Genomic DNA, 11,633 nt, shown 5'->3' with positions numbered 1-11,633 from the left:
TGTCATTATGGGAAACTTGTCCATGACTATTGATTCCCTCATTAAGGAACTTCCTACATTTCCAAGGGACTTCCAAGGTTCCTGGAGACACCGTTTTGAAAAGCACCATGCTATAAGAAGCAGATCTGATTGTGTAAGCCTGCTGCTGCTGTATCTTGAGACTTCGTATTTAAGTACCACTGATGACAGCCTCAGTTCTGTAGAACACTAATAAGAACTTCTGAATGTAACAAGACAGCCACTTTAAACTGAGTATACCCTACTTTTAGGAAATGTGTAGCATACAGAATAGTATTAATACAGAACATGTTACATTAGATATGCGTAATAAATGCCCCTGATGGCTTAAAGACTTTCAGAGTTCTTTCAGGAAAGAAATACCTGCAAATACAGCCATAGCTTAGCAGTAGTTTATTGTGCACACTGGATTAGCAGTGTATCATAGGCTTTTAACTCACATTCATTTAGCAAATATTCTTTTACAATACCCTTTCACTTCTCATCACCACAATATATACAATTAATGCTAAACAGTAGTAAAAGCAAGTTACAGCACTGCATCAATGGATATAAATTATGCACAACGTGTACATGAATAAAGCCAACTGGCCTACAGTTTACTGGGAGGAAATTATAAAACATGTATGGCTACAACATAATGGAAGTTCAAAATAGACTTCTGTATATAAAATCATGTACAATTAATATTCCAGTGAAGTGCTTCTTTGTGTGAAACTAGAGAGTGGAATAAGTTATTGCATAACTCACCCTGGCACAAGTTGCAGGGCTGCCAAGAACCACAGACACTGTCCCAGCCCAAACAACAAATCATCTTTTCCCTAAGTCTTTTTCTCCCCTTCACTCTCCACAACCAGCTTGGCCTTTTTATTCAGTCCTTCTGTCACCCTCCTACTTTCACAGATAAAATTTAAAGGTTCTTAAAGTGAACCCTTAACTTTTTATAACCTGACTCTTACCCTTCTCAACTATTGCACTTTTCTTCCATATAGACATACAAATCCCTTAAATCTGAATGCAGGTTTGTCCAGAACATGGAATTCAGGGTGTGTGTTCAAGAAAGCGTAATGGAATGTGGGGAAGCTAAACTGGTGCTGTAAGCAGAATATCAAGAAAAAACATCAAGTGAAGGAACAAGTGCAGTTTTGAGAAGTGTGCAAAATTCATTCAGCATTGATGCTTCCCTATTGCGTCAGTAATACCTTTTATACCAGAAGACTGTTGGTAACTCCCAGATGTCAACTGTTGCCAAGATCTTTAAGGATTTACACAGTAAACTCAACACTTGGTTGACAATTTTAATAGTAAAGGTTGTCAGGATAGTTATTGTGGACTAGAACTGATCAGACAGCTTATCTGCATTTTGCAAAGCTTTTAACAGCTAGCACAAGATGTTTTTATATTCAGTTGGCAAAAAATACTGTAGGCTATGTTTGAGCACCTCCCAATGATTGGGCAGGTTAACATGGAACAGACCTCACAAATTGCAGACTGAAAATCTCAAATGCTGTCCATCATATTAAACAAGAGCACCATTTAAAACAAGTATAGCTTTACTTCTGGTGAAATGTAATTGAAAAGGTTTCCAGTGTATACTTTCACCTTCCAGTTGCCAGCAAGATATTGTATTGCCAAATGATGGGATTCAGGCAAGAGTTCGTTGCCTAGGTTTTATTCTTGGGTATAACTGCAATAAAATGAAATCAAGATGAAACACAGGCTTTTAGAGTTGCTAGAGACCTACTCCTAGGTTTGTACAATTAAACAAGTGTGTTCAAAAGCAGCTTTTATGATGAACAATTGTATAGTATCATGCATAGTTCTTGTTGCCTTGACTTCTGCTAGCATCTCTTATTTTCAAACTCCGGAATCTTGGACTTGTTAGAATACAAAGACTCAGTTCGCACATCACTACGATGGTGGGTTCTTTAAACCATGGGTTGTGACCAAGTGGGAGCAAGCAAGTGTGCTGCCTCCCAAGCACTTGCCACTTTGTTTCCACTTGCATGATTTGTTGATGGGTTATAACTGGGTTTTCTCTTTCTCAATAACCCAGAGTGCTGGGTTTGAACATGGCAGCAAATAACATAACAATGGGTCATTCCTGGGTTGTTTAACAAAGCGGAAATGGTGAGCTGTTGGGAGGCAGCATGCTCGCTCCTGTGCAGTCATGAATAAAGCATGGGTTAAACAACCCACCATCGTCATGACGTACAAACTGGGTCTTATAGCTGCTGTACTATGGCATGACACTCTAGTTAAAATTATCTTGAACAACAGCAATACCCAGTCTCCAATAGGACTGTTAAGAATTTTAACTGCAAATCCATGCATTAGAAAATGTTTCACTTAAAGAAAAATTTTCCACGACTATGCTAGTAGTGGAAATACTGAGGATATCTGGGATGGGCAGCAATGCTCTGGATGTTAGAACAGCATACTTGAGGTGAGAAGCAGTGAGCCAAACGAGACCCCCCCCCCCCCGTCTTTAAACTTTAATGCAACCATAGGAGATTACCAATTCTTAATGGAGCAGCAACTGTTTTTCCAATCAGTTTTCTCCACCCCCCCCCCCCCTGCTGCTTTCCTCCCTAGAATGGGAAAAAGCAGTTGGGGGAGGATACCATTCTGACGGGGCAAATGGCCTTTAAGGAAACTCCTCCCTCCTCCCATCAAATTCAGAGCCGGTAGGAAACACTCCATGTGTGTCCAGAATCAAGTCTGTTTGATGTGGAGAATCACCAATGGATCTAGTCTTGAGTGATGCAATCTAGGACCTGCTAACCTAGCCACCTCCATAATGTACAATGTTTTCCCTGTGCTGAAATCAAATAGGTAATTCTCTAATCTGCAGTCTAATGTGGTACAGTCCTGCATTCTATTGGTTCCTATTTGAATGATTCTGAAGATTTCTGCAAAGCATTATATTCATCTTGTCCCAGCACAAGACGAGACATCTGCCAAACTTACCCCAAAGAGATTTTTAGGCACATAGCCTTCCTTATCACTGAGACGAGCCCACCACCAGTCTGTCTCGTTATCATCTTTGCGCCTCAGAATGGTAATTGCATCTCCTTCATGGAATGACAACTCATCATTGTTCTGAGCTTCATAATCCCACAATGCATATACTACACCTTTGTTCATGACTCCCAGCTTCTCCTGTACACCTGTTACCATGAAGCAAATGGGTTTACATGAGATGAACAAATGGTAACCAACATCTGGAAAATAAATCCCGCTCTCACGTGAGATGGAGACCTAATACAGCTTGCCACTGTACTAAGGTGCCTGTTCCTTATCAAATTTCAGCAGTGGATTTGACATGGGGAAAAAGGCAAGAATAGTTCCCTTCCTCACTCAAGACTGTACAAGAAGATTATGCCATTCAGTATATGCATTATGCTCAATTATAAACCTGACCTGAGTTCTCTGCTTTACTAGCACAATGTGAGGCAGGCCAGTTTGAAGAATGTAGAAACAGATGTCCCATGAGAAACGAACTGGCAAAGCCAACCCTGCCTCCTGTAGGCACATAGCTCTGTGCATCCCGATCAGGATCTCGTGGCCCAATTCTATGAATTAATTTAAGCTACACTGGCACAAGCAATAATTTTCATTGCACTAGATGATGCATGATCAAAAGATAACTACTATCCTTTCTGGCAAGTGCACATTTGCATTGTTCACTATAGCTTCTGTGGTCAGGAAAGGCTTTGGGAGGCCACTCCAATAAACTGAATAGGATTCTAGCAGAGCAGCCTGACATCCTTTTGTGGCACAGCTATTTCTGCTCCAGAGAAGTTTAAAAATGAATCCCAGTGATGATGGCAAGGAAAGCAATCATCCCCCAAAGCCATCGGGTGCGTATCTCATTCAAGTGTGGGTGCTTCCAGACAGACAGCTACTAGCACTACCAAAAGGCACTGTGCAGCAATTCAGTCTTTTTTTCCTTAGTTGATTTTTTGTGGAAAAACTGGAGGGTTAAAAAGGAAGATGGCGATGTCTGGACACCTTGTAAATTTCTGTATTCCAGGCAGGGTGATTGCATAATGAAAGGCTACTCTAGAAGCACCCTAAGAAAAAGGTACAAATGAAGACGGGGAAATTTGCAGATGTGTCTCGTAACTTCTCCACTCCTCCCCTCTCACATTGATATACCACTTCTATACACACCAATGTTTTTTCCTAACGGCACATAGTCCCATCTGTCCCTAGTGCTGAAAGATTTTTTTAAACTTCTGAGCAGTTGGGATATTAAACATTTCAGCAGCTGAGATAAGGGACAAAGATTGGTACATTTCAATCAACTGTTGCCAAAGATCTCCCAACCAATGGCTATCAACCTTCGAGGCTTTTCTCCTCCCCCTTTATCTGATTCAAAACATTGTTTCTGCAAATTTGTATGCTCTCCACTTTAATTTTATAGGCTCACTTGTCTCTCTACAATCATGCTAAGTGTCCTAAAAGATTATCCAAAGCTGTTTTATTTTACTAATATATGTGTGGCTGATTCTGTTGTGCTTTGATATTTTTGCAGTCTTCGAAGATTATTTGATAATTGTCATAATAGAAAAGTGGGGTATAAATCTTCACAATAAATAAAATACCCAGGGTTTTGTTTTTGGTAATGTAAGCACTAACACAAATGTAGATCCTGAATTGAATTAAGAAAGGCAGATTCAAACAAAACTCAAACTTCACGTTAATAGATAACATTCTCATAACCTACCATAGAGGAACTGGGAACACTGAATGTAACCCTCTTCCATTTCCTCACACTTATCTGCTGCAGTTTCTATGTCACTTATAGTTGAAGCAAAAATTGCTGCTCCAGATTCAACAAGTAACTTACAGAGGTGAACACTATTGCAAGAGGCAGCACAGTGCAAAGGAGTCCTGAAACAAAGCAGACACAGAAGACTCATCATAAGGCAAAACAAAGCATGTGATCATATGTGCCAAGATGCCAAGTTGCATGAGTAATTGGTTACTAGTTTTTGTTCTGTACCTACTGTAAGAGTGTCCTCTACTTTGTATCTCTTACCATCCATCACTGTCTGCTGCATTCACATTGACACCAAAATCCAACAGGAACTTAACTATATGGTGATGTCCGGCACACACTGCATTATGCAGAGGGGTGATTCCTTCATCATTAGGTTTGCTAGGATCATCCACCTAAGTTAGAGGGAAACAGGAACTGATTGCATGAACTTAAACGGTTTCCATCATTAAAACAGCAGGAGGGTCTAATATTTCTAAGTTTACCTCGTATATGATCCTTTGCACCAGGTCAAACTCTCCCTCAAGTGAAGCATCCAACAACAGGGCCAATGGATTGAACTTGACCCTCAAGCTGTGACCAGTTCTTTCTGAGTTGGGTTTCTTCAGGTTGGTCCTTTTGGTCTGAGTAAAAAGGGGATAGTTATTTTCAAACTGCATCAATATGACAAGATTTTGAGCTGCATTTTACCCAAGGGAAATTTATTCTGAAGCTAATTAAGGCTAACTGTTTTCATTCTAAACCTATCTTCTGAAACTAAGTAATAAGAGGAAACATGAAAACGGTCCTATCTTGGTCTCTGATTTTTCTTTAGTGCACGTAACATGAAAGGAACTCTTATTTGGGCTATTCCAGTACCATAAGACAGTAGTCTTCAATCTTTTCTGACTCAACTCAACATTTGCCAATCCTGCTGGTATGACTAATCTAGGTCATAACCCACCAACTGAAGATCTTCAAGGAAGGCTTTCAGCATCGTGGATCACAAGCTGTGCAGGCCTAGTTAAAAAGTGTGCCTCGCCAAAAAGGATACGTACTGAAACGCATCTTAAATCTTACTTTTGGACCTGCAGACCTGCTATGAGTGACATTTTTGTCCAACGTCAAATACGTATTTCAGATGCACTGGCAATTTCTGTTTAAAATAAAATGAGTATATAGTAAAACGAAAGCATCCAGGGGAGGGGCCTGTTGCTGTAGGAAGTACTAAGACATATAGCCTAAAGTGTATATAAGCACTGACCGATTCCATGATGTACAGACACATTTACACAGAAGCATCACCTAAAAAACAACAACCCCCAAATCACACTTGTTCTGCCACCACAACTTACTACAGGAAGTGGAGGAGGAGGAGGAGGAAGAGCAGGTGGCAGCTGCACTTCTTTTTCTTCTAGCAAATTGCCCTCTGGTGTCGGACTAGGTGGCCGTTCAACAGAAGAGACTACAGCAGGGTTGTTGTTGTTATCATCCTCAGTTGTCTCAGGTGTTTGATTTGTGGTTTCTACACTGATCAACTCCTCAGTTGCAGGAGAAGGTAGTTCGTTATCATTGGCATCTGATGAAGGTTCATCAGGAAGAGCAGTTGTGGGGGACACAGAAATGGGTTCCTCGATATTGCCATTGGTGTTTGTGTTCCCATTATCAACATCTGCCAAGGTGCCTATAAAGTCTTGTGAGTTGCTTGGTTGATAAAAAGGGGCACCTTCTATTCCACCTGCCAGTGTATTAAAGCGCTGGTACAATAGCTTCTGAATGTTTGGTCCACTGGGGCCTTCCGGTTCAGTGATAGAACTTCGCTTCTTCAAGGGCCTGGGAGCGTTGGCAAGTTTCCTGCGAAGAGCCTCTAGATCGGCATCACTTTGGTAGCGAAGGGGCGAATGGACGATGGGCGTGAGCTTGGTGGGACTGAGGGGGCGAGGAATGTTTTCTACATTGCTGTTATCGCCAGAGGGTGTGGTGTTTTCCAGCTCTTGATCTTTCTCGCTATAGTCATTTGGAGGCTGAGGCTGTGATGTATTGGCAGGCAAAGATCCATGAAGGAAGGGCAATGGCGAAGGAGAAGTCGAACCAGACTGTACAACAGGCTTCCCATAAACTGAGAGGAAAAAGTAGTATAGTGAGGAATAGTTCTAAAGTAACACAAAATAACTTGGTTTCAGTGATGCTGTTTCTTTTAAAAATCGTGTAACAATAATGACAATTGTTTTTGTAACTTCTAATGCATGAGGGAAACTACAAAAAAGCAAGTAATCTTTTAAGAAATTGTAATGATTTTGATAGTTGTATCAGTTCTGATCATAGTATAAACGATTCAGGAGGCCATGGTTCTTTAGAGGTCTATGCCAGGAAATGCAGAGATACCTGCAAAAGGAGAGATCACACAGCCAAAAAGCCTAACCATTTTCCCTGTGTGGGATTCTTTGCATTTCAGTCCCCTGCAAATTACCATTTAGAATATATATGTGTTATAAACAGGGAACAGAATAGAACAAGGGGTATCACACCAAAGATGTCCATGAAACACAGCACCAGATAACACCTTGTTGGAAATTAAAGGAATACAATTCTATAATAGTCTCTCTAATGCAATCGAGGAAACAAAGAACCTAGCAGTTATAAGACAGATTTGGAGACTGAACAAAATGTATTTTATAACTTCGTTGCATTCATCCATTTTCAATTTCCAACATGAATTTATTAGTGGTGAATTGATAGCCTTAGTTCTTTTACCCAGAGCCATTTTCAGCTTAATTACCTCACTGGCTCTCTGTAATATATTTGCAGAGTGCAATCGTATTCCTTCTTTCTTGGAGGCTGAACAGGTCAGGCGAGGTTTAATCCTATAATCATTCTAGTTCTTCCTCTTTGTGCCTGTTCTGCTTTGAAAGTAACTGTTTAATCTCACCAGTGCCTTTTATCACATATTAATACTTCCATCTCTCTTCTAGGAATACACAAACGCACCCCATGTTAATTGCTTTCCTCCTCACCATCACTCATGAAAATAGTGACTAAAACAGGTTCAAAAATTAGTCCCCAAGGTGGTGCGAATGTTTCTCCATTTGTATGTGTGTGTGAGTTTAACCACTTATTCATCACCACCTCAGACTATTGGGGTAGGATGAGGAGGAGGAGACACAAGTTTCCAGATCACAAACACTAATATTAAATTTGTAACAAAGCATAACCCAATTTAATACTCCTTCCTAATTTGATGCAATGCTGCAAACTTGTATTGTACTTAGTCATTTACTGATGATTTCTAGGTTAGCAGAATGCCCAAGTTCTTTTTGACCATCTGAAATAAACGGCACCTCTACAGGAAAAGCCTAGTTCATATCAAACTTAATTTAATTCTTGTAAATATCAAGCAGCTCTTAAAACATTTTCAGAAGAGAAAGACAACATCAAGTTATTCTACCTGCTTTAACGGACTTATTTAGGGTATTATACACAGCCTGTTGGTAGTTCTTTGGTGGTGTTGCTTGCTGAAGGTACATTGAATAGATGGAACTGGAGTTCACAGTTTGAGGCCCTTTCCTAGGTGACTGTGGCCTTGAGCCTTTATCAGCTAAGAAAGGCCTAATGGCCACGGTTAAGGGGAGATCAGGCCGGCCATCTCCACCTGGAAATAATGGGGCACCAGAAGGTTGATATGTGGGACTTGGAGGCACAGATATTCTTTGCTGTATTTGTTGTGAGGAGCTAGGCTGATGAATGCTGCTTGCTGGTGGCAACGGAACAGGTCTTTGCCGGTTTGCTGCTGTGGAGCCAGGTCTTGGTAGGCTGCCATCCTTTCGTCTCTCCAGGGAATTGGTAGAGCCTGTTCCTAAAGGAACGGAGCTTGGATAGGTCCCATAGTTTTGAGGCAGCTGCTTACTTACACCAGAGATGGTTGATGGTACTTTCCCCATATCAAGACTCTGAAAAACAACAACAGGAGTGTCTGAAAAGCTGAGTAGGCTGCTCTTCTATCTGATAGAGAAAACAAGATACCTTCAAACATAAATCTAATGATGAGATAGACAAAATCTTGCCTGAGAGGCCCACAACATTATCAGAAATTTTAGCAGGTAACATCTACAAAGACACTGTACCCAAACTATGAAAGCAATGAACAAGAAAGGGGGGGGAGCAGGGGATGAAAACCCACCAGCTTATCAGTGCTTCCTAATACTGATGATGACAAAGGCTGACTGGATATAGTTCCTTGCTTTAAAGCACCATCCATGTTTGAATCCTTCCAGTCTGCACTGCAGATTTGTGGAGGCTTTACCATAGGAGCAGAGCTCTGTTTAAATGCTGGCCAGGTTCCATCATTAGCTTGAAATGAAGGAAAATGAAGGGTTACTGATGCTCAATCTTGTGAAAAGAAAACAAATTTTAAAATAAAACATGAGGCAGAATTAATTATTCAGATTAATTAAAATCAACGTAAGATTAGAGATGCCAAAAATCAGTTCAATGTGTGTTTAATCTACAGAGTTTATTATTGACTTATTTTGTAATTTACATTTCTATCCTACCCCTGTGCACTAGGCCCCCACAAGGGTGCTTCCAGATGAGGCTTTTATTGTACAATTGCACAGTATTAATAAACTTAATCTCTTATTAATCTGAGATATGCCCAAGCCATGTGCCCATGTGCTCCATCCTCACACTGCCCCTTCTTGGTATGACACAATTCAGCACTTCCATGGTTCATTAACTATAGCTTCTCATGATGAAACTAGAGTCTTGAACTTGGAAACTATGATTACCAGGATCAGAAGAAGCCAGGATCTTAAACCAACTTCAAACTATGGCTTAAGATCCTAGCTTGTTCTGATCCTGGTAATGATAGTTTCTTAGTATAGACATCAAAGGAAACTATTGTTAATTAATCAAAGAAATGTTGAATCACACTGCACTAAGAAGGGAGGAGGGGAAGGGGCAATACAAGCAGGCAGGCACAAGACTCATGTATATTGTGGCTTAATTAACCTTTTTTTTAATCTTAAAACACGCTACCAAGGTGACCAATCATTCACCTTAATAATAAAAACATTATATGACAACCACATTCTGAAAAAGATTCCAGTGAAGATGAAACTCAAAAAATGAGCCACATTGCTTATATTTAATTTATTGGAAATTTAAGAATGCTTTTACTAGAGCTTTTACTTAACAAACAATATGTAACAGTCTTTTTTAAAAGAGAAATCATAGACCACTAAAAAACAAAAAATATTTTCTAATAGTTATAAATAATTTCATAGCCAAGTAGCAAGGTTTGGCAAGTCCACTTCATGCACAAACCACAAGCCTCAAATCTGCATGCTTGATTACGCCTACTTTTTACAATCCTCTGCTCATTTGTAAGTTATTCCCTCGGTATATATGCAATCTTAGAAATTAATGCTGAATGCTCTTTTATTTTAATTAAATCTCCCTCAGAAAGACATATATTTCTATAAGCTGAACTGAGCCCACAGGATAGCATTATCAAAACAAAATATAAATACATTAAAATCAATTAAATATTAAATTTCAATTTTATCTGGATTCTATAGATTGATTGTGCTGAAAGATAATTAGTTTAGAATAAAATGACTTGATTTCTGATTGGAGAGTTAGAATCATTGTGAATATGTTGTGGTTTGTGCAACATACAGCTCAGAAACTGCTGTTTTTTGTTTCCCGAATGCCACGAAGAGCCGCGTCCAGGCCCGACATCAAGGTCTGACACTGTCCATGACCTTCTCCTACCATCATCTAGGGTAGTACAAAGAATCAGAAAGTCAAGTGAAAACTTCCTCTTCCCACCCCCCACCCAACTTCCTGCCCACCTGGTAAATAAGAGGAAAATGTCTAAATATGAATTTTGCTCTAGATTATATCAAAAGCACCCCAATCCAATAAATGCACTCCAGACAGGTTTCCACACATGGATCTGTTGTTTGTGTGGTTCTATGAATCACCCAGAAATCCATTTCGGATGAAAGTACAGTTTATAACTTCTTAAAATAAATGTAAACAAGGTTGTTTTAAGCTGGGGCACTCATCTAAAAGATTCACTTTGAACATCTAGCTCACAAATCTAGAATGTTTCACAGCAAAGTTTAATAACAGAAAGCATATTCGGTTTAGAGTTGGGGTGGGCAGATTTCAGACTTGTGGGACTTTGTATTTTACTGAAACCCCAAGTCTACCAGCCACAGCCAGGAGCAAAGTAGAGGCAGGGGGGAGGAGCCTGATGAAAAATGATGAATGAGGTGATGGAGCCAGTTACATATTGCCCCTCATAAATCAGCCTTTCCCAACCCAGTGCCCTCCAGATGTTCTGGACTACAACTCCTACCATCCCCTAGCCAGTATGACAGACCGGAGAAGGTTGCCATTAAAGTCATAGATTAGGATGACCTGGTACGCACGTAATGACAACCAAGAGTTGTTGTTAAATGTGAACCCTGCACTATGGTTTAACTATGGGTTGTTAATCACAAACAATCCAAGAAGAGAATCCATATCAGGGATTCTAAGAAAAAACAAAAACTGGCCAGCAGAGCTGTACAAAGAGTTTTGCTCAAAGGCAACCATTGATATTTTATTGATATTTTGATATTAATATTTTATAGGTAAGGAACAAAGAGGCTAAGAGTTAAGCAATTTGCACAAGGTCAGCCATGGCAGATCATTTTATGCTGTTGTTAACCTCTTGGGAATCAGGAAAACTTGACAATCTACTGCAAATCACACAGATCTACCAGTAGATCCTAATTTATTTTCTGCTTGCTCGCAGTTTAGATTTCTGTTATCTTCCTAGTTTTGGTGTGGGGAGAGGTGG

General features: G+C 40.0%; 1 protein-coding gene across 5 annotated transcripts in view; it reads right to left on the bottom strand.

Moving 5' to 3' along the window:
* Positions 1 to 396: 396 nt before the first annotated feature.
* PPP1R13B (protein phosphatase 1 regulatory subunit 13B) overlaps positions 397 to 11,633 on the bottom strand; it is a 95,086-nt gene continuing 83,849 nt past the window's right edge. For 3 of the 5 annotated variants that reach the window (XM_084837593.1, XM_084837602.1, XM_084837633.1), the window contains 9 exons: positions 10,460 to 10,561; positions 8,961 to 9,130; positions 8,229 to 8,730; positions 6,139 to 6,902; positions 5,290 to 5,427; positions 5,066 to 5,199; positions 4,751 to 4,917; positions 2,989 to 3,188; positions 397 to 1,705 (listed from right to left, as the gene is read on the bottom strand). In XM_084837593.1, the coding sequence (XP_084693719.1) occupies positions 1,664 to 1,705; positions 2,989 to 3,188; positions 4,751 to 4,917; positions 5,066 to 5,199; positions 5,290 to 5,427; positions 6,139 to 6,902; positions 8,229 to 8,730; positions 8,961 to 9,130; positions 10,460 to 10,561 (2,219 nt within the window). In that variant the 3' untranslated portion in view covers positions 397 to 1,663. The remainder of the gene's footprint in view (positions 1,706 to 2,988; positions 3,189 to 4,750; positions 4,918 to 5,065; positions 5,200 to 5,289; positions 5,428 to 6,138; positions 6,903 to 8,228; positions 8,731 to 8,960; positions 9,131 to 10,459; positions 10,562 to 11,633) is intronic. The other 2 variants (XM_084837611.1, XM_084837622.1) reach the window with 1 other exon arrangement.

This window comes from Heloderma suspectum, chromosome 1, assembly GCF_057233095.1.
Source record: "Heloderma suspectum isolate Gila_16-S chromosome 1, 16-S_ref, whole genome shotgun sequence".
Taxonomy (NCBI): Eukaryota; Metazoa; Chordata; class Lepidosauria; order Squamata; family Helodermatidae; genus Heloderma; species Heloderma suspectum.
Note: the sequence above shows the minus strand (reverse complement) of the source record. Positions and strands in the feature narration are given on the sequence as shown.